The 23,565-nt window shown below is 31.4% G+C and overlaps 1 protein-coding gene across 1 annotated transcript in view; it reads left to right on the plus strand.

Moving 5' to 3' along the window:
* Positions 1 to 23,565, plus strand: part of LOC114346012 (protein couch potato) — a 408,847-nt gene that overhangs the window by 151,275 nt on the left and 234,007 nt on the right. Inside the window, exon 3 of the mRNA XM_050649860.1 lies at positions 2,658 to 2,711. Within this exon, the coding sequence (XP_050505817.1) occupies positions 2,658 to 2,711 (54 nt within the window). The remainder of the gene's footprint in view (positions 1 to 2,657; positions 2,712 to 23,565) is intronic.

Below are 23,565 nucleotides of genomic sequence, written 5' to 3' on the forward strand. Positions count from 1 at the left end.
TGCTTTGGCGGGCTCCAGTTTTTGTTTTTTATTTCGTCATCTGTTCGTTTTATTGATAAAGTATTTATGTAAAATAAAACAACACAGTGTTGTTCTGAAGCTACTTCCTTGTGGCATTTTTATAATTACGTATTGTTTATGGGAAATAAGCCACAATTTTATTAAAAAAAGAATTTATTAAATTATTAAATTTAATTTAATTTATTTTAATTTATTTATTATAGTATTTTGTATTTTGACAACGAAACCCGATTTGGGCTTCGAAACGTTAATAAATTCATTTTTTAATAAAATTGTGGCTTATTTCCCATAAAAAATACGTAATTATAAAACAACACAGTGTAACCTACAAATAATGACCTATGCACATTTTACATTCTTTGCGCCCCAAAGCCACAGTGGTGGTCCAAAATCAATTTTTGCATATTTTCGCCACCTACACGCATTTTATTGCATTAATGCTACATTAGTAGCACAATATTCACTCTTAAGTGGTCACTAAGCAGTGGCGGATCCAGGGAGGGGTGATGGGGGGATCACCCCCCTCTTTTTTTTTGGCATGGGCTGTCGCCACTCATCCAGTCACAACAAGTATATTTCAAAATCTACATACATTTCAAAAATATAAAACAAAACAAAAATAAGAAAGATAAGGAAACGTTACCGTAAAGGTGGTTGTTAATATTACAATTATTTACCCCCCTCTTAAACCAAGTGATATTATATTTAAAGATTATAAAAGTATTCATTTATTTTTATAAAAACTTAGCCAATTGGCACCACCCTCTTAACGATGCTGGATCCGCCACTGTCGCTAAAGCATAAAAAGTACGCCATTCTTATAAAAATAATAATATAATATAAGTATTTCTATAAAAATAAATGAATATTTTTATAATCTTTAAATAGAATACCACTTGGTTTGAGAGGGGGGTGATCGCCCCGATCCCCCTCCCTGGATCGGTCACAGCTTAGCGACCACTTAAGGGTGAATATTGTGCTATTAAGTTAGCATTAATGCAATAAAATGCGTGTAGGTGACGAAAAGATGCAAACATTGATTTTGGGCTACCACTGTTGCTTTGGGCCGCAAAGAATGTAGAGTGTGCATATGTCATAATTTGTAGGTTACACTGTGTTGTTTTATTTTACATAAGTACTTTATTAATAAAACGAACAGGTGACGAAAAAAAAAACAAAAACTGGAGCCCGCCAAAGCATATTTTAGGTTTACGGCGCCACTGTGCCGTAACGGTTGCTTATATGAAAAAAATGAATAGGACCTAATTTTAGAGTAAATAGTGGTCTTTAACCTTGTATAAGTTTTGTTTAAAAATAATGCATACGTAATGAGAAAATCGTAAAAACATGCTCGCCAAGGGATAGGGGTAGTTTCTGCAGTATATTTTCAAGGATAGGGGTGGTTTCTGCAGTGATGTTGCAATAACCATATATATTTTTGAAAAGCACTATTGATGAAGCATATGCCCATATGGATCAAAAAGCAAAAAACAAAAAAAAATCAACCGCCCATTTTATTTATTTTTTTTTGCTACAGGGGTTGCATTAGAAATCGCTTTTGATGTCCATGCATGAGTAATAATAACGTGCACAAAATGATATATGAAGCATATTAATAAAGGGCATTGTGTGTGAAGGATTCCAAGAAAATCACTTTATTTATTAATTCTTCTTTTTTTTGGGTGGTTCCGGGGAAAAAATGGGGGTGCATTATACAAATTTGTAAATAGCACCAGTACATGGGTAATCGCTGAAAGTCTTTTTACTCTAGCATAAACGGTTCAGATGGTATAAAAAGGGGTTTTTTAAAATGTAAGACCCTATAATTAAAAATAGGGCAATTACCCTTAAGTCAAACCTATACCAAAAAATCAGTCACTTATTTGTGAATAATTGTCGCAGGATTTCTTCTTAATTTCCGTTAAAGTTAGGGAAAAATATATATTTTTTTAAAACATCTTTTTTAAAAACTTGTCAACTTTGGGGCGCAACCCCCGCTAAACGGTGGATGATAGACATATGCTGTCGGAAATAAATCGTAGAAGATATAGTCCTCTTCATATCTGTATAAAAAAATTTTTTGTAAAGGTACAGGAAGGACTATGTTCCGCAAAAACCACAAATTACCCCCTTTAAAGGGGTGAAAAGAGGGGTTCCGGGGCGAAATTTTTTGAGGAAAAGTTAGTCTTATAATAAGCAACCCTTGATATAACAGAAAAAAAATAAAACCGGACTTGTGTCCATTTTGCAAGGTTCAACCTCTGTTTCCTACACTAAATGTTGTATTTTATTTGTTGTAAGTATGTTCAATTTGCAATTTATATAAATTTTGTAATTAGTTGTTTTTGTCTTTGGTTTTATATCATATTTACTGTATATTGACGATTTATCTAATTTTAGTAAATTGTAGTTGTTATTTGTTATTTATATTATGTTTTTCTTTTGACTGTATGTAAGCTTTGTCCATAAAATTGTAAAAATTTTCAGTGACAATAAAGCATATTTCTACTCTACAAAAATAATGCGTATAGCGTAAGATAAACAATCCGTGACGATTTTGTGTAATATGTTTTATATTGTTAAGCAACGTTTACTTTCATGACTTAAAAATTGAATCCAACTTATATTATTTTCAGGGTTACGAAGGATCGTTGCTGAAGGTCACGAGTAAAAATGGTAAAACGGCGTCGGTAAGTTCACTCTACCATTAAATCAAATTAAAAATTTCAAACTGAATAGGCTGTGTGGGAAACGACCATTAAATTGAAGTTAGAATATAGTTAGCTCTAAATTAAGGTTGGTCAAAACTTTAAAAAGTTGTTGTGAAAATAAGTTTATTATTATAGGATAATAAAACACCAAACTGTGTTTAAAGCCTTTTCATGCATAATCAAAAAAACTTCTGGGTGATATTAAAGTACCATAATAGTCTGGGCTGATTATGGGAGAATAGGCCATTTTTGGGAAAAGTTATTTACCATCAATTTTATTGCTGGAATCGAATTATAAGATCCTATGTATTAATAATATAGGTATGCAAAGTCCTCAGATAGTGTGCTACTTTTTTTATAAACAAAATGGCGCCCGAAAATCGTGTTTTTTTTTCAATTATTGCTCTAGAACTCCGAAGATTTTAACTTTACAACAAAAACACTCAAATAAAAATTCACCGTGATTAAATTCTGCATAAAGACTTGTTTTTCCCGATCTGTTCCGACGAAAATTTTCCTCGAAAAATGCGGGTTTTCCCAACAAAATCTTTAATTTTCAAATAAAGTTTTAGGTAAATAATTATTTACCAATAATTAAATAATTTGGTGACTTAAAAGCCTTCTTGGTTTAGATTATAATTCCAGAAGCTGGTGAAAATTAAACGAATAATTTAGCAACAATTCAATTGTTAATTAATAATTTACGGTCGCAATAATAACCAAAATAATTATGATACACTAATCAAACTTTAAAATCTTATAAAGATGAGATGCCTATTTAAGATTTTGTCGACAAAATATAAATTTTTTATCTTTTTGCATAATCTTTAAATGTTAAAAAAAAAATAGTTATAAACAAATTAACGTTTCTCCGAAAGTTTTTATTATATTATAATTTTAAAAAATAGCTAAAATGCGCATTTCAAATATCTTGAAAATGAATGCTTTAAAACTTTTTGCAACCATTTGCAAAAAAGTTATGAAACAGCAAAGTAAACATACGATTACTACGGTGTTAATAATTTTTTTAAATTCTTTCAAAGCGTAGAAGTGAGTTTAAAGTACAAGCTAATTATTTATAAAACAATATCGATCATCAGCTTAATGGTTATATTTTAATTAAAGATTATAAATATATTTTTTTGTAATTTACACGCGCGAAAGTAGAATAATACAGTACCGTAGCTACCCGCCCACATACACAACTCGCGCGAGTTTAAGCGTGTCAGTCGCTTCGAGTGAACATTTTATCTCCGGCTCTGTATCAAGCCTACTTTCGCGCTAAAAATTACAAGAAATTTTTTTTTAATCTTTGATTAAAATATAACCTTTGAACTAATTTTTGACATTTTTTGTGAGTAATTAGATTGTACCATCGACTCACTTTTAAGCTTTGAAACAATTAAAACAAATTATAAACAATGGAGATATCGTATATTTATTTTGCTGTTTCCTAACTTTTTTGCAAATGGTTGGAAATTTTTTTAAAGCATTCATTTTCAAGACCTATGAAATACGCATTTCAAGTATTTTTTTAAAATTAGAATATAATAAACAATTTCTAAGAAATGTTAATTTGTTTATAACAATTTTTTTTAAACATTTAAAGATTATGCAAAAAAATGAAAAAATTATATTTTGTCGACAAAATATTAAATAGGCATCACACCTTTATAATATTTTTAAGTTTGATCAATGTCTCATGATTATTTTGGTTGTTATTGCGACTGTAAATTGTTAATTAACAATTGAATTGTTGCTTATATATTCGTTTCATTTTAACGGGCTTCTGAATTTATAATCTATACCAAGAAAGCTTTTATTTCACCAAGCTATATAATTATTGATAAATAATTACTGGCCCAAAAAATGTATTTGAGAATTCGAGAGTTTGTTGGGAAAACCCACATTTTCCGAGGAAAATTTTCGTCGGAGCAAATCGGAAAAAACATGCCTCTATGTAGAATTAAATTGGGGTGAATTTTTATTTGAGTATTTTTGGTGTAAAGTTAAAATCTTCGGAGTTATAGAGCAATTATTGAAAAAAATACGATTTGTCGGCGCCATTTTATTTATAAAAAAAGTAGCACACTATCTGTGGACTTTGCATACCTATATTAATAATATATAGGATCTTATAGTTCGATTAAAGCAATAAAATTGCTGGTAAATAACCTTTCTTTGTACGTTACTAATTAGACTACGTATTATAACTATTTTTTTTTATTCAAAATTTAAAGATTATGCAAAAAAAAGAAAAATTTATATTTTGTCGATAAAATGTTAAACAAGCATCTCATCTTTATAATCTTTATAAGTTTGATCAATGTATCATGATTATTTTGGTTTTTATTGCGATCGTAAATTGTTAATTAACAATTGAATTGTTGCTAAAATATTCGTTTAATTTTCACCGGCTTCTGGAATTACAATCTATACCAAGAAATCTTTGATGTCACTAAGTTATTTAATTATTGATTAATAATTACTTACCTAAAACTTTATTTGAAAATTATAGTTTTTGTTAGGAAAACCCGCATTTTCCGAGGAAAATTTTCGTCGGAGCAAATCGTGAAAAACATATCTCTATGCAGAATTTAATTGCGGTGAATTTTTATTTGAGTGTTTTTGTTGTAAAGTTAAAATCTTCGGAGTTATAGAGCAATAATTGAAAAAAATACGATTTGTCGGCGCCATTTTGTTTATAAGAAAAGTAGCACACTATTTGCGGACTTTGCATACCTATATTATTAATATATAGGATCTTATAATTCGATTCCAGCAATAAAATTGCTGGTAAATAACTTTTCCATCAATTTTGCTAATTAGCCCAGAGTATAACATTTTTTTTAATATTTCGGGAGAACGCTAACTTTTAATAATATTAAAAGTTAGCACTTTGAGTATATTATACTGATTCCTATTTTTTTTTGCAAAAGGCAAAGGTGAATTAATGATTCCCAAAAACAACTTATCTCAAAAGGTTCAACAAAAAATTCTAATTTGTTTTAACAATTATTTTTTTTTACTCTAAATATGTTAATATTACTCTAAATACATATTCCTGTAATTCGAAATCTAAATTCTAGTCGATATGTTACAGTTCAAGTTGATTATCCAGTTGGAGTTGACTATTGATTCAGTTAGTTCGAGTCAACTCAAACGGCTGGTTTTAGTAAAAGTTGATTATAAATTTCATATGAATAATAATGAAGACTTTAATTCAACATTTACTAGTAAAAGTAGACTCCAACTAGAATAAGTATACTCTTCCCAGTGCTATTTAGTAAGAGTTGATTCACACAAACAACCAGGAGCGGCTCGTGATAGTACAAGATGATGAGGCACACTACACTTGAGGAATATTACAGTAGACTCTCTCTATAACGAACACGGATATTACGAGATTTCGCTTATAACGAGGTATGCCCAACATATGTGTGCTTACCGAGGCCAGTGCTGTAATAAATTCCACCGCCTGTAAATTCCTTCCTATTTATCTGTCGACCAATACTGAATATCGTAGGAACAATTTGCGATGGCCAAGTTTCATTGTTGAATACGATCATCGACACCTAATAAACTAAGTAGGAGGCATCAAAACATTTCAGTGGTGGTGGTATGCACAATATTGTTGTCTGATATAACTAGATCCGCTTATAACGAGTTAATTAGTACGCCAATTCAGTTCTTGTTATAGAGGGAGTTTACTGTATTATTATGGTTAGCTTTTCTTTAACAGCCGGAAGGTCGATTTTGTGACGTCATAACGTCATAACTTCACAAAACGGCACCGTATTTATTGTAAGGCTTGGAAATGATATTAAATAACAATTTTATTCGCAAAATAATAGTCACGAAACTTCTAAGTCTCTAACAGGTTCATACTCATAGTAGCTGTTTTTTAGCTAAAAATAATTACTATGACACCACATATCAAAACAGTGTGAATAAGATGTTTCGTCCTTCCTTGGTCTCATCAGCGTTGTACAGTCATATTAAGCAAAATTTACATTATATACTACATGACAACAACGGACAACTGATTCCAGTGGCGTAAACAGAGGCTTTTTGTGGGTTATAAGCGCTCCATACGCTTAACATCCTCCTTAATTCCATACCCCCAGAGATCCACCAGTTGTAGCCCCCCCCCCCTTAGGATCATCCTGGTTACGCCGTTGACTGATTATTTTATTATTAATCACTTGCCAAAATAAAATTATTGTACGCAAACAATATAACTTCAAACACGTGATAATTTCATTTTAGAACCCATCTTATATTGTAAATATATTGAATATAGGGAAATAAAAACAAGCAAGTAAGCAAATTACTGTTATATTATAAGATTGATTTTTTATGTTAAATAAACTAAGGGTTAAATTTAATTTTTTTGTTTTTTTATTTTTTTATAAACAGCGTGCTTAAAAGTAAATGAATTATTATGAAAGAAATCATAATTTCTAATTTTTTTATTAATTTGTTTATTTAATTGTCATTTGGCAAATGGCATACAGCTAGTCACAGCATGAAAACATAATATTCTAAACATCTAATTATACTAATACTAAGTAACCAGAGTTTAAGAAGGCCAAGTACACTTAACTAGAACAAACTGCTTTAACAAACTACCTAAAACTGCAAAACCAAGCTAGAGGCATATTTTTGCCTGCCTCTAAAAGGATACTATTTTTATTTTTTATCATAAAAATAAAGTTAATAAGTATTATAATAAAAATTAAGTTATTTAGCAAATTTCAAAAAGTTAAATTGTATTTAAAGAATTCATGATGAAATAACGAAATAACGTAAAAAGTCGATTGATATACCGGTGGGGCGCTGCCTCACCTGCCTCATAGGACCAGCCGCCACTGCAAACAACCGATTCTAGAAATTAAATGTTAAACTGGATGTTACAATCGTGATAAGTAGTTGAAACGGTCAAGACAAAGAGACGCATACTCATCAAAAAAGCACGTGAGATTATACTCGTATAATCTACATTTACTGAATCGATCCAGGAATAGTCAACTCAAACTCTAAGAGTTCATTCTATTTTTCCCGCGATCTACTTTTACTAACAAAGGTTAGGAAGAGTCTACTGCAACTAGTAAAAGTTGAATTAAATTTTTCTAATCAACTGTTCCTGCTCGTTTTAGTTGGAGTTGACTCGAACTAGAAATAGTCAACTCTAACTGAGAATCAACTTGAACTGTAATTTATATACATATACCCAAAGTTGGTGTTATTCATTAAAATACTTTCTCCTTATGTAATGTATAATATGAACATTCTTTGTCATCGTGCTGTTTTGAAAATCATATAATTTTTTTTCTACCGATTTGCTTGTAATCTGTTCATATTAAACCATATCTAAGCTTCCTCCAAAGTGTCGTTTGCAATATCCAGAAGGTTGTTTAAGATTAATGTATTCGTATCATGAGCAAAGTCTCATCATCATCATCATGCAACCTCTTCTGTCCACCGCTGGACATAGGTCTCTCCCATTTTTCGCCACTCTTCACGGTTCTGTGCGTCTTGTTGCCATTTCCTGGATATTCGTTTAATGTCGTCCATCCAGCGTGTTGGTGGTCATCCTCTGCTGCGTTTGTTCTCTCTCGGGCGCCAGTCAATTAGTTTTCTGGTCCATCTTGAGTCTCTTAATCTCGCCATGTGACCTGCCCAATTCCATTTCAGCTTGGCTATGCGTTCAACGACATCAGTGATACCTGTTCTTTTCCTTAAGTCTTGGTTTCTTATTTTGTCTTTTTTTGTCACGCCGAGGATCGATCTTTTCATGCGCCTTTGTGCCACTCGCATTTTTAGTGCTGTTGTTGCCACCCTTAAAACGTGGAAAACGACCATTACATTGAAGTTAGAATATAGTTAGCTCAATAATTGAAGTTGGTCAAAACTTTCAAATTTGTGAAAATAAGTTTATTGTTAACACGATAACAAAACACCAGAATCTGTATAAAATAATAACAGACTAATGTTTAGAGCATAATTTACCAACCTGTATGTCGAAGTCTAAATTCTAGTCAATATCTTTCTCTTCTTCAAGTACCGTGCCAAATTTTAGGCGTGGGTAGCTTCCATGACAATTTGCCGATATTGTTCTCGATCTTGTGCGGCATGTAATAGTTGATCTGCTGATAAGCCAGTCCATTGACGAAGGTTGCGAAGCCATGAATATTTTTCCTACCAATTCCTCTTTTTCGGTCGATTTTTCCGTTGAGTATTAACTGCAGTATCCTGAATCTGCTACCTCTGATTATATACCCGAGATATTCAAGTTTTCTCTTTTTTATCATATTGATTAAGTCACCTTCGCCTTGATTTACTCTGTTTAAGACTTCTCTGTTTGAAATGCGTTGAACCCAAGATATTCTGAACATTCTACGATATGACCACATCTCGAAGACTTCTAATTTGTTCATCATGTTCACCTTCATGATCCAGGTTTCACATCCATACAGTAATACAGGATACACATAACATTTTAGGAACTTGATTCTTAGTTGTAAATTGAGCTGAGAGTTGCTCAGAACAGATTTAAGTTTCATAAATGCTCCTCTTGCAATTTCTATACGAGTTTTAATTTCTTCATGCGGATTTAGTGTCTCGTTTATCCAACATCATAGGTATTTAAAATGGTTAACTTTTGTTAAATGTTCATTATTGACAATTATTAGTTGCATAGGGCCGACGTCTTCTTTGCTAACCACAAGTAACTTTGTCTTTGTTGTATTTATGCCAAGTCCGTTATTGGAGCATTCTCTAGTGACTCGATCTATAAGGAATTGAAGATCTTCGATACTTTCAGCCATGATGACGGTGCCGTTTGCATATCTGATGTTGTTAATAGTTTCTCCTCCGATTCGAACTTCACATTGCCCTTCCAAGGCTTCGTTAAAAATTATTTCTGAGTATACGTTAAGCAAAGTTGGGGCCTACACACAACCCTGTCTGACACCTCTTTGAATGCAAATTTTATCTGTCTCTTTGCCATCTACCAGAAAAGAAGCTTCTTGATTCCAATATAGATATTGTAAAAGTCTTAGATCTTTATCATCTATTACAATCATTTCTAGATATTCAAACAGCCTATCATGTTGAACCCTGTCAAATGCCTCTTCTTCTTCTTCTTCTTCCTTCTTGTATGTAGGCTTTAAAGCCTGTTTCTTCTTCAATATTAGCCTCCTAAATTGTTTCAGTTATCGAACCATATTTTTCTTGGTCTGCCAATACTTCTTCGTCCACTTGGTGACTTATCTCGTGCTATTCTTACTATCCTATCCTCTGCCATTCTACTAATGTGTTCGTTCCACTTCTGCTTCCGTTTTGTCACCCATCCATTTATGTCTTCTACATTGCATGATCTTCTTATCTTTTCGCTTTTCTCCCTCTCCAACAGACTTTTTCCTGATATTCGTCGGAGTATTTTCATCTCTGTTGTTGCTAGTAGTCGTCTCGTTTTAGATGTGTCAGGTCTTGTCTCCGCCGTGTATGTCAATATAGGTCTAATTGCTGCTTTATAGATTCTTGCTTTTGTGTCTTGTCTTAGGTGTTTGTTCTTCCAGATTGTGTCATTAAGGTATTCCGCCGCTTTACTTGTTTCTAAGCTTTGTTGTCGTACTTCCTCTTCAACATCTAAGTAACTGGTTATATCTATTACCAGATATCTAAACCTTGCTTCCTGCTTTATTATTTTCCCATCAATTTCGATTTTACATCGTAGTATTTACATGTTGTCATACATTTGGTTTTTTCTGCGGATATTATCATATTATTGTATTTCTTGGCTGTTGTATTAAAGATGTGTGTTAATCTTTGGAGATCGTCTTCTGTCCCGACGATTATTGCGGCGTCGTCTGCATAACATAATATTTAGATTTATTTGTTCCCCATTCTGTAACCATGACCTTTACGTACTGCTTCTATTATTTCGTCCATTATTATATTAAAGAGCAGTGGGCTTAATGAGTCACCTTGTCTGACTCCGTTTTGTACTGGTATAAACTGCGTTAATTTTCCATTTATCTTTGCCTGTATTCGATTATGAAAATAGATGTTTTCGATGGTTTGTATAATATTGATTGGTATGTTTCTTCTATACAGTAAATGTAAGACGTCTTTGACTTGGATGCGATCGAAAGCCTTTTCAAAATCTACAAAGCAGACGTAAATTGTTTTTCTGTACTTCCCATGATCGTTGAAATAATGTTAGCATTGAGAACAAAGCTTCCCTTTTACCCAATCCTTCTCTAAAATCCCATTGTCTCTTCACATTTCTGCTTGACTCTGTTAAGAATTATCTTAAGAAGTAACTTAGAGAGTGGCTCAAGAGACTAATTGGTCTAAATTCTTTACATGATGATATATATTAGGTTTCTTTGCAATAGTCGATAGTCGATAGTCGAGTCTTCAGTCAATATGCGTACCCAGAAATTTGGTATCGTCCATTAAAAGTACTTTTTGTTCCTGTATATGAACATTTTTTGGTATGTTCTGGTATTAATTTTAGTTTTGAAAATCATATATTTTGTATTCTCCTGATTTGTAAGTTATTGAAGGTTGTTCTAAGATGATCCTAAGATCAATATGTTCGTATCATCGGCAAAGTTGACAAGATTAATATTTTTCCTCTTTTTTATAATTTCCATAGCTAGAATATTAACGTAAAAAACAAATAACAAATGGCCTATCACACTGTCTTGTGGGATGTCCACAGTAAGAGAGCCTTCATCGGAAAAGTTCTTAACTCCTTGATGTTCTATAACCTTTTACTTACGTCCTATTGTGTAAGATTTTATCCAATGCCAGTTCCCTAATACGCCAGTTTATAAGCCAGTTCCCTAATACGAAAAATTTACAATTTCTCCAGTTAAAGTGAGTTGTTTAAACTTTAAAAAGCCTTTGACAAATCTAAAAAGATTCCTAGAGAAACATATCTATTTTCACCATGATATTCATGACTGCATGAATTTTGAGAATAGAAATAGGCCAGGGTAATAAGACAAACATATACCCTGTTCGTGACACTTCAGCAGCCAGAGTACTGAAGCGTTTTTTCGGCAAGTAATACCTATGGGAACAAATTGTAAGTATTTACTGCGTAGGATCTTGCGGCCATTTTTATTTATAAACAATTAACTGTCAAAAAATGGCATTTTCCCATTTTTTTCAAATCAATGGAAAAGAGTGAAACTTATGATTTTTCTAATTTTCTATGAATTTTCTTTAAAAGTACTTTTAAATATCTTTGAGACTATGGAAAAAGCTTTAAAATGACATATTACAAAGTTTGATATACTCATTTATTGTTAATATAATTGTGAAAATGTCGGAATTGCAAAAAAAATTATTTTCGCAATAACTATTGTAAAAATTAGTGTACAGGTTAAAATTTTTGTCAAATGAGGGTTCTTTGGTGCTTAATATGTGATAAAAATTTCAAAGATATTCATTCAATTGTTTAAATTTTATTCGAATTGTTTATCTCAGAGAGCATTTTTTTTGCAATAACATAAGTCAGAAAAAAATGACGTTAGAACCATTTCACAGGTGTCAAATGGAAGAGCATGAACTATATTTATAACTTGGTTCAAAAAAGCGAATAAAAAGTGCATTTATTAATAATAAATAATTATGGAAAAGTATCGTAAATCTTTCCTTATAAACTTTTTGAATAACTATTTCCAAAAAAATTAACTTTTTTTCCCTGTTTTAAGTGCACAACTACCAAGTAATGTTATTTATAACATAATTGATAAAAAATGTAATAAATGTATATAATTTCTTATATAACAAAATAAAAAGTTTATAATGAAAGGTTTACGATACTTTTGCATAATTATTTATTACTAATAAATGCTTTTTGTATTCGCTTTTTTTAAAACAAATTGAAAATATAGCTCATGCTCTTTCATTTGACACCTCTGGATGGTTCTAACGTCATTTTTTTCTGACTTATGTTATTGGAAAAAAATGCTCTCTGCCATAATCAATTTGAATTATATTTAAACAATTAAATGAATCGCTTTGAAATTGTTATCACGTATTAAGCACCAAAGAACCCTTATATGACAAAAATTTCAAAGCTGTACACTAATTTTTACAACAGATATTGCGAAATTATTATTTTTTTGCAATTCCGACCTTTTTTCGCAATTATGTTAACAATAAATGAGTATATCAAACTTTCCAATACGTCATTTTAAACCTTTTTCCACAATCTCAAAGATATTTGTACTAAAAAACCATAGGTTTTACTGTTTTCCATTGATTTGAAAAAAAAAATGTAAAAATGCCATTTTTTGACACTTAATTGTTTATAAATAAAAATGGCCGCCAGATCTTATGTAGGAAATAGTTACAATTTGCTCTTATAGGTATTACCTGTCGAAAAAACGCTTCAGTACCCTGGCTGCTCGAGTGTCATGGAAAAAACCTTATTACCCTGGACTAAAATAGCTCAGAAGCCTCACATACATCGTTGATTCAAATAATGTGCATAAAGAAGCGAGCAGACTGATAGGACAATAATTTTCCAGAAGTTCAGGATAACCCTTTATCCTGAAAACGTGGGAAACGACCATTAAATTGAAGTTAGAATATAGTTAGCTCTAAATTAAGGTTGGTCAAAGCTTTAAAAGTTGTGAAAATAAGTTTATTGTTATAACGATAATAAAACACAAAAATGTGTTTAAAGCCCTTTCATACATAGTCATAAAAACTTCTGGGTAAAATTAAGTGACCGTAATACTTTTTATAAACATGCTAACTTTTAATGTACTGACTGTCTTAAAGTAGGCTTTGGACATGTTCTGAATTTTTAGTATATGCTCCTATTTTGATGCAAAAGGCAAACGCGGATCAACTATTTAAAAAAAAAACTGATATAAAATATATTCAAGAAAAAACTCTAATTTAGACATCAATTTTTTAATTTTTCTATCCCAAATCTACGGCAGTTTACAAGAAAACGAACACAAACATCATGAAAAATGCTGGACGAGAGATCTTTCAAGGAAATTATATTGCCAGTAATGATAAAATTTGAATTGGATCAGCCAAAAATCATCAATACTCACGTCTTTTAAATATATCATTAAATATGCTTTCGAAATTGTCATCTTTTATCAAATTTTGTATTTGTGAACGTATAAAGGTGGCATTTTTGATTTTCACATAACTTAGTCTAGGAAACTTTTCTTTTTAAGTACAAATATCCCTGTCTGTCGCTCGAATAAAGTTTCTTGATATGCAGTGGTGGCAGGTATACTTTTTAGGATCAACCACAGGCGTATTTTAACATTTTTCTTACCATGTTTAAGCGATATCCGCTTTTTTATACATATAATGGGTTTATATACTTATATCGAATACTTCCTAATATGTTTCATATTGCCATATATCTCTTTCATGTTTGTAGAATGGGCCAAAGGGACTGAATGGAATTAGTTACCGTTATGCAATACAACAATCTTAGGTCTAACTTTGGATGAGTCTATAAATAAATGCCACTCGTTTGCGTTTGGTATATGCCAAAGAACTAGAGTGATTATTACTGCACTAACTCAATTCCTTAGGAGAAAGAACCTTCAAAATCTCGTTACTTGTTTCAAAAGTAATATACTTCAGTAGTTTTGCTAAATAAGTTCTAAAGCTACCTACTGTTATTAAGTAAATACACATGTTATTTTTATGAACACTCTAGACTCAGTACATCGGAAAGAGATAGCTACAAAAAAGACTTGGGACGTTTTCAGATTTTAAGTACAATTTGTGGTTGTGACGTTTATGGTTTGTTTACTTGTCACTGTCAGTTTGTTGTATTTTTTTGCTGTTTTTGTCCTGTTTTTGCATTTAGAAGTTATTTATGTTACACAAAGTGTTGTTTTCACAACTAATTTTATACTGGAGTTTGAAATTTTATGGTCAGTATTCTATTTTTCCATTAATTTCATACCTTCCGTTAACCTCATTCACAGTTAAGGATTCGTTTTGTTTAAGTTTCCGTAAAAGTGAAATAATAGCAAAACGAAAATATTTTATTGTCAAATATTTATATTCTGCACCGAAATGTTAAAGCAAAACTAACATTTTACATTTTACATATTTATTTGATAACGTCAAATTTTTTAATATAATCCGTGATCGGAACAGTAGCCACTTTCTGTCACTAGCTGTTGCGTAGAATAGATTCTCGATTTATTTCGTATGCTTTAAATGATGACGCGCGGGTAAAGAATCATGGCCTCAACTGTAGATACTTACCTGGTAATAAATTAAAATTTATTTATAATTTACATTTTTAGGTATATTTTGAACCATATTAAAAAAAAGCAACATCTCGATAAAAGGTGCCTTATCGAAAAATACTGAGGCAAAAAAGTTTTAAAAACACTGTGTTTAACTAATGATTTCTCAATAATAGTTTAATTGTAACGTACACAAACATTTGGGAGGTTTAAAGGAACAAAACCCCCATAAAATTTATGTAAACATTAAAAAGAACCATCTGGATAAAAACTGGTTTATCGAAAAAATACTAAGAGTCAAAAAAGTTTTAAGAACATTGCGTTTAACTAACGGTACCACAACAATAATCGAATTGGAACGTACACAAAAGATTTAGGGGGTTTAAGGGAACAAAACCCCATAAAAATTTTGTGGGGTCTACAAGTTTCACTGTTATTCATTTTTAAGATGTTCCTGCCATATTAATGCCACATGTCAATTTTCAATAAAAAATCTCTAAGAGTTTTCGATATATGGAAAAAAATCGATTTTCATTTTGTAATTTCAAAGGGCTGTAACTTTTTTTATGTGCACATTTGTACTAAGGTAAGTTAGGTTCAATCGATCTATTTTTGGTTCCAGGATATGTGATTTAATTTATGACCTACATTTTTGTTACACCCTGTACATTGTGAAATCAACTGTACCATGCCTATGGCCATTAGTTGTCGAGGCATTTAAGCCTTAAGCTAAATAAAAAAAAATACTTATCAGTTCTTTATCGGTTTCCATCATAATAATATTTTATGTAACGTTTAATATCGGGTGAAAATATGGATAATCCATTTTTAAATTTTAATTTATATTCTTTTAAATGCAGCTCAATATTTCCGTTTTAATTGAAAAAGTCGTCCTTCCTTATATAAAATAAAAAATATATCTTCGTAGGAGTTATGAATCTTCCTAAGGTCATAACTCAAAAACTCAAACAGCCATAGCTACTTTATTCAAATTCGAATGATTCAAATAACCCGTAAAATGATAGGGTACTCTACCCACCCATTCGAAATAAATGAATCATTCGTGAAAATCTCCACCCCTGCGCCTATATCATTTGCAACTCGGTTATTTATGAGGGTGAAAATATGGCTTTGTATACAAGGTGTCCGCGCTTCGTTGTGTTCGGTGGATCATATTACAGATATTGATCGAATCCACGGAAAGAGTCCATTGTTATTTAAAAGTTTTTCTTTGAATGTAAAAAAACTAAAACATCTGAATAGAAGAGTAAGAATTTTATAAAATGGCATATTATTATAGAATGAACATTTCATACAAAAAATATTTTACATACACTGTGTCCGTAAAGTATGGAACAAATTATTTTTTAGCTAAACAGAGCATTTTAAGAAAGATTCCTGAAACATGTCGATTTTTGATTTTAATTTACCTTATTTTAAAATAATATTCTAATATACAGGGTGAATTACTTTCGAGTAATGACGTCACCGTCATTTTTTTTAAATGGAACACCCCCATTTTGTTTCAATTTTCGGATTACTCTAGCTGAGCTGATTAGAAAAATGTATCATATGTTGATTCAAATCGATACAGGGTGGACAAAAATACAATAGTTTTGTGTGTGTTCATAAAGTAATGCGTTAGTTAAATTAACAATATTATTAAAAATACTTATTGTCTAGCGGACAGAAGCCTACAGATAGCCTACTATGTTTCTTTTAAATTGATAAGAAATAATTTCTTTCATATTCTGTCCGCTAGACAATAAGTATTTTTGATAATATTGTTAATTTAACTAAGGCATTACTTTATGAACACACACAAAACTTTTGTATTTTTGTCCACCCTGTACCAATTTGAATCAACATATGATACATTTTTGGAATCATCTCAGCTAGAGTAATCCGAAAATTGAGACAAAATGTGGGTGTTCAATTTAAAAAAAAAATGTACCCTGTATATTAAAATATTATTTTAAAATAAGGTAAATTAAAATCAAAAATCAACGTGTTTCAGGAATCTTTCTTAAAATGCTCTGTTTAGCTAAAAAGTAATTTGTTCCATACTTTACGGACACAGTGTATATAACGATAATTTTACATTTTTACATTTTTTAAAGAAGTTGAAGGATTAAAAAATAATTAAATCCAAGTTATCCAGAGAAATTAAATGGGAATGATAACAATAACTTAACTCATTTAACGCTAAATTTTTTTTTAATTTCGAAATTTTTGCTTATACATAATTATCAGTAGTAATTGCACAAGAGGTCTAAAATTATTGAATTTTTCCCGAGTGACACTTTGACAGTTTTAATTTCACGAGCCAAAGGCGAGTGAAATTATGTCAAAGTGTCACGAGGGCAAAAATTCTATATTAATTTTAGAGTTCGAGTGCAATTTGTTGCGATTATTTTATGAATAAAACTGTTCAAAACCAAAATTTTATTGTAATTTATTTATGTAACTACAAATTAGAACAATTAAACACAAAGTTTCTATAAATATTTGACGATTGAAAGTCATCACTTTTATAATTTTTAAAACATTAATTGTCATTAATGTCACTGAATGTATTTTTTCGTAGCAACGAAGGGCATCTCCTATGAATGAAATAATCAAAAGTAACTACAGGAAAACTCTAAAATTATCGATTTGTATCCCGAGTGATACTTTGACAGTTTTAATTTCACGATCCGAAGGGGAGTGAAATTATGTCAAAGTGTCATGAGGGCAAAACAAATCGGTAATTTTTAGAGCTCGGAAGTAATTCGGTAAGATAATTTCATGAATAAAACTGTCTTTTTAAATCATTTTAACTATCATTTGTTCTAAACCTGTCAAAATAACGGTAAAAAATGGCAAGATAAAAATACAGGTAAAAATAGGGTAATTAAATATATTATTTAGAGTATTCATCTTTTAGTAGATCAAGAAAGGTTTAAAATGGCAGTTATTTAATTTTGGTCCGATCACTTGTTGCTTCGCTAATTGCAAAATAAGACTATTTCAAAAATAAAAAAATTTGCTATGACTTTTACGAAAAAGAAACTTAACACTTTGATATTGCATGAAAAGTAGAGACAACCAGTACATATCATGCCCAAAAAATTTCAAGACGATTCGTCAATTAGTTTAAATTTTATTCAATTTGTTTATCCCAAAGAGCTTTTTTTGCAATGTTATTGCTCAGAAAATAATAACGATACAGCAATTCTGTGGAAACCACATGAACGAAGACCACTTATATTTTCAAATTATGAAAAAAAAAATCAATAATAAGTTATTTTTATCATTCTGAAAACATTTTACTAAAGTAATCATTTTTGGCTTAAAAACAATTTGAATAGCGTTGTTAATATTGACTGTAGAGTAAATCTACTTTGACATTTCAAAAGCTAGTATTTTTATACGAATTTTCAAAAAAAGATTTCGTCTAGGTTAATGGCGGTCAATGTTAGCCACTTTTATTATTTAATTCACAGTTACTTCTATATACATAAAATTCTCCTGTAACAGTGTTAGTTACCATACTCCTCCGAAACGGCTTAACCAATTTTTATGAAATTTTACACGTATATCATGTAGGACTGATAATAGGTCCTAATCTATTTTTCATACCCATAAATTATAAGGGGGTTGCCCCCCTGACATTTTGTGAATTTTTTTGGACAAAATTGTCTACCTTAATTTTATATGGTGTAGAATTAAAACATACATACAACCCTTAATTTTCATTCTTCTATCACTCTCTCTATTTTTGTAAAGCCATCTATATATTCACATCTATAAAATTCTCCTGTCACAGTGTTAGTTACCATACCCCTCCGAGACCGCTTGACCGATTTTTATGAAATTCTATATGTATATTCGGTACGTCTTAAAATCGGCCGCAATCTATTTTTTATATCCCTGAGTGATAAGGGGGGTTCCCCCTAAAATTCTGTAATGGTAGGTTATGACATGTGTACATAACGTACTCTACAAGACTACGACTACATACAAAATAAAAAAAATATCATCAAAATCCATCAACAAGCTCCGGAATATTAATCGCAGCATATGCTTGAAGAATCAATTTCATTTTTTGAGTGTAGGTACGGATTTAAATAACTCCTTTCCACCGATAACGAATCGATTTGGTTAGGATGTCATTTTTAAAGCTTTATTAACTACTCTGTTGAAGATCAAAGTTTACTCAAACTTTTACACATAAACTATATAGGTTTACTATATAGGCAGATACCTATATAGGGTAGTGCCTTATAGGATAAGATTTTAACTAGGCGCAGAACTACAACAAATGTTAAAAATGACCTCCTTTAGAGGTTACAGAAGAATTTTATATTCATCATTGGTGCTCGTACGGGTAATGGTCTGAATTTTTTTAAGAGAAAAATAGTACGCCACTGAGATATGTCAAATTAAAAATCATTTTTGAATTGCTGATTCAATTTACGACAAAAAATCTTTCTTGACATTTTTTCATATGCGGCGCCGTTTTTATGCAAAAAAATAAAACATCTTAAAGTTTACAAAGTATTTGGAACTAAGTTTTTATGCATACGGAAACTACCTCAAATACTTCGTAAGCGTTAAGATGTTTTATTTTTTTGTATAAAAACGGCGCCTTGTATGAAAAAAAGGCAGGAAAGATTTTTTGTCGTAAATTGAACGTGTAATTCAAAAATTATTTTTAGTTTGACATATCTCAGTGGCGTACTATTTTTTTCTTAAAAAAATTCAGACCATTACCCGTACGCGCGCCATTGATGAATATAAAATTTTTCTGTTACCTGTAAAGGAGACCATTTTAAACTTTGCACTTAGTTGAAATCTTATTAGTAATATTTTCTGTTATTGTTCTGGTTTAGTATTATTATATTGGATAGTTCTTGATAATGTATTAAAAAATGAAAAATACGCGCCAAGATGTTTTATTTTTCTGCATAAAAACGGTGCACCATATGAAAAAAAGGCAAGAAAGATTTTTTATTAAAAATTAAACGTGTAATTTAAAAATAATTATTATTTTGGAATATCTCAGTGGCGTACTATTTTTTTCTTTAAATAAATTCAGACCTTTACCCGTAGGCGCGCCAATCATAAATACAAAATTCTTAATTGTATGTTAAAAAATGCGCAATAACTACCTCTTAAAACTCACCAAATTTCATTTTCATAGCTTAACTGGTCTTAGAGCAATAAATAAATTGGCAGTGTGAAATAAAAATTTCAACACCCCGTATCTCGGAAACGAAGTATTTGCGGACATATGTTTATAGAAAAAACCGGCGTTATTTTTTCATGTAGAATTAGCCCTTAAAATGTTTCATACTTATTTACTAACACCCTGTATAGTATGCAAAAAACCCATTTGCAACCTGGCTGCTCAAGTGTCCCGAACATGGTATATTTTTGCCTTATTTCCCTGGTGTAATGAACAATAATATCATGAATACACACTGAGATCTAATCATTATCATCATCACACAGCCAAATTTGTCCGTTGTCTGACATAGGTCTCCTCAAGATGTCTCCACTCTTCTCTGTCCTGTGCAGCTTCATCATAAATGGCTCGACAATCCGTTGTGGATCTTGGCCTGCTCACAAAGAAGTCGCCACTACTGTAGATTCCTGGCAACTTCCCTCCATCTCCTGACCCCTAGAATTTTTAGGTCTTCTTCCACATCATCAATCCATCTTCTCCTCTACTTCTTGTGCCCTCTGGTTTTGAAAACGTTAATCTCGTCCTGCACAGCTGCAATCCAGTTTATCGCTATTCTTTTAATGTCGTCCGTCCATCTGGTAGGTGGTCTTCCACGACTTCGCTTGTCTGTCCTTGGCCGCCACTCTAAAATCTTCTTTGTCCATCTGTTGTCTCTCTGTCTTCAGACGTATCCTGACAATTTTCACTTCAACTTCGTAATGCGTTTTATGATATCTTTCACTCCAGTTCTTAGCCGAATCTCATCAGTTGGTACTCTGTCTCTCAAAGTTGGGCCAAGCGTGAATATTAAAGCAATTTATTGTTTTTGGTTGGGATAGCCACAATTTCACTTTGAAGTTAAGTTTATTTGACGTTTAGATTTCCACTTCGGAAATCGTTCTTAAAATACACTTTTGTGTCTTTTTGTACATTGCCATTGCAAATTTTAAAATTAATTAAATTCCTTTTTATTGAAGTTATAGAAGAGTAACATTTTAAAAAATGGTTCAATATTGAATACTTACGTTCCTCTACCACACTTATTCATAATTTCCCCATTTCACAAAGATCAGAATTATAACAATAAAAAATATACTAAAAAGGGTAGTTCCCTAGGTTGGCTGTATACCATATAGTTAAAAAACTCAAACATGAAGTAAAAACCACTTCTATGTAATTGGTATATTTATTAAAAATTTTAAAAATCCCAATGGATTGAAAATATGTGTCCAATTCAGAACGTTTCCGGACCTATCGGTCCATCATCAGTGAATTCGAATACTTGCCAAATAGCCCCAGAACCAAACACTGGTTGAAATTATAATTCAAGCTACATTATGTTGTAGTGATATTGAACAGGCTAAACGCCGATGTTAAAAGATATAACCTCCGGGAACCTACCAAGACTTGGTAGTCAACGTTGGCCTAAGATGGTTGATTAAGTTTCCTGGTAGAGTTTCACCATGTTCCCGGAGGTTATATCTTTTAGCATCGGCGTCTAGCCTGTTCAATATCACTACAACATAATGTAGATTGAATTATAATTTCAACCATTGCTTGGTTCTGGTGCTATTTAGCAAGTATTCGACTTCACTGATGATGGACCGATAGGTCCGAAATCGTTCTGAATTGGACACATTTTTTCAATCCATTGGGATTTTTAAAATTTTTAATAAATATACAAATTACATAGAAGTGGTTTTTACTTCATGTTTGAGTTTTTTAATAGAAAATATCTACCAAAAAGAATGTAAAAGAAGTGGGTGCTTTAAATTTTGTGTGGTAAGATTATAAGCGAGGGGTGATTCCACATGACGTCACTTGCAAATATCTGGTTTAGGAACAAGACTCGGTCGGAAATATTATTTTTTGAAATTTCAATTTTTGGCAAGCTGTTTATGTAAAAGGCCATTCCGTGTGTCGGTAGATGTCAGGTGCATAATATGTACTTGCGCCGATTCAAAATAATTACATACGCATCTACTTAATATACAGAATAATAATGCAATTAATTTTATATCGTTCGTTCTTCCTAGTTGGTGTATAATAAACTAATTATCTTTTTAATTAAAAATTAGATGGATATACTGTTCTGTCGTGTTTGTTTTTTAATCATAAAATGATTTTAAATAGACACAACTGTATTATTCTAATTATATTTCAGCCTGTACAAAATAGCCTCGGACGTTCACAGCTGAACCTTCTCCTCTTGTCTCCAACCCCATCTATCAAGCGCCGCTCCCATTCAATATATTAATTTTCTTTAAGTAGGTAGTCAATATCTGCAAAACAAGACAAACGAATACTACAACATTTATAAAAATGAAAGAAGAAAAGTAAAGCTGCTAGTAACTGGAGCTAAAAAGGAAACATGGACAAAATTTGGTGATAAAATGTAACAAGACAGTAAAAGTAATCAAAAGCTCTTCTATAGAACCCTAAAAACATTAAGAACAGAGAACAAACAAAAAGTACAAAATATTAAGAGTAAAAATGGAAACTTATTAGCAGAACCAACTCAAATAATGAATAGATGGCAAGAATACTTTGAAGAACTGTTGAACCATGACAACCATACAGAAACCAATACTGAACCAGAAGAAACACCTGAAGAAAATGTAAAAGAACCAATAACATTATAAGAACTACAAGAAGCCATAAAACAGCTAAAATATGGAAAAGCTCCGGGAATTGACAAAGACACGGTGGAAATAATAAAAAATATGGGACAACAAGGTACTGAAATACTACTAGAAATAATGAATAAAGTATGGAATGGTGAAATATTACCAGAGGACTGGAAAACCGCATTGATAGTTCCCATACATAAGAAAGGTGACAAAAAGAATGTAATAACTACAGAGGATTGACATTGCTATGTGTATCCATGAAAATATTAGAGAAAATCATAGATAAACGAATAAGAATAATCGCGGAAGATACACTAGGCGAGTCACAAAGTGGTTTCAGAAGCGGAAGCAGCATACAAGATCATATGTTCACGCTAAAACAAATAGGCGAAAAAGCGCTTCAAGAGAAAAAGAACATATACTTAGCCTTCTTAGACCTAGAAAAGGCCTTCGACAAAGTACCCACACAGAGAGTGTGGAAAGTGCTAAGAGAGAAAGGTGTAGGACATAAAATGATACGAATCATCCAGAAAATATATAGTCAGAATATGAACTCGGTGATTAGTAACAACAATAGATCAAACACTTTCACAGTAACAGGAGGACTAAGACAAGGCGGAGCTCTTAGCCCAACGCTGTTTATATTGTTTGTGGACCAAATATTTAAAAGATGCACAATAGAAAGCAGAAAATTAAATGTTGGACACAGATATCTTCGTAGAGTAGAA

Source organism: Diabrotica virgifera, chromosome 4 (assembly GCF_917563875.1).
Source record: "Diabrotica virgifera virgifera chromosome 4, PGI_DIABVI_V3a".
In the NCBI taxonomy this organism is placed as follows: Eukaryota; Metazoa; Arthropoda; class Insecta; order Coleoptera; family Chrysomelidae; genus Diabrotica; species Diabrotica virgifera.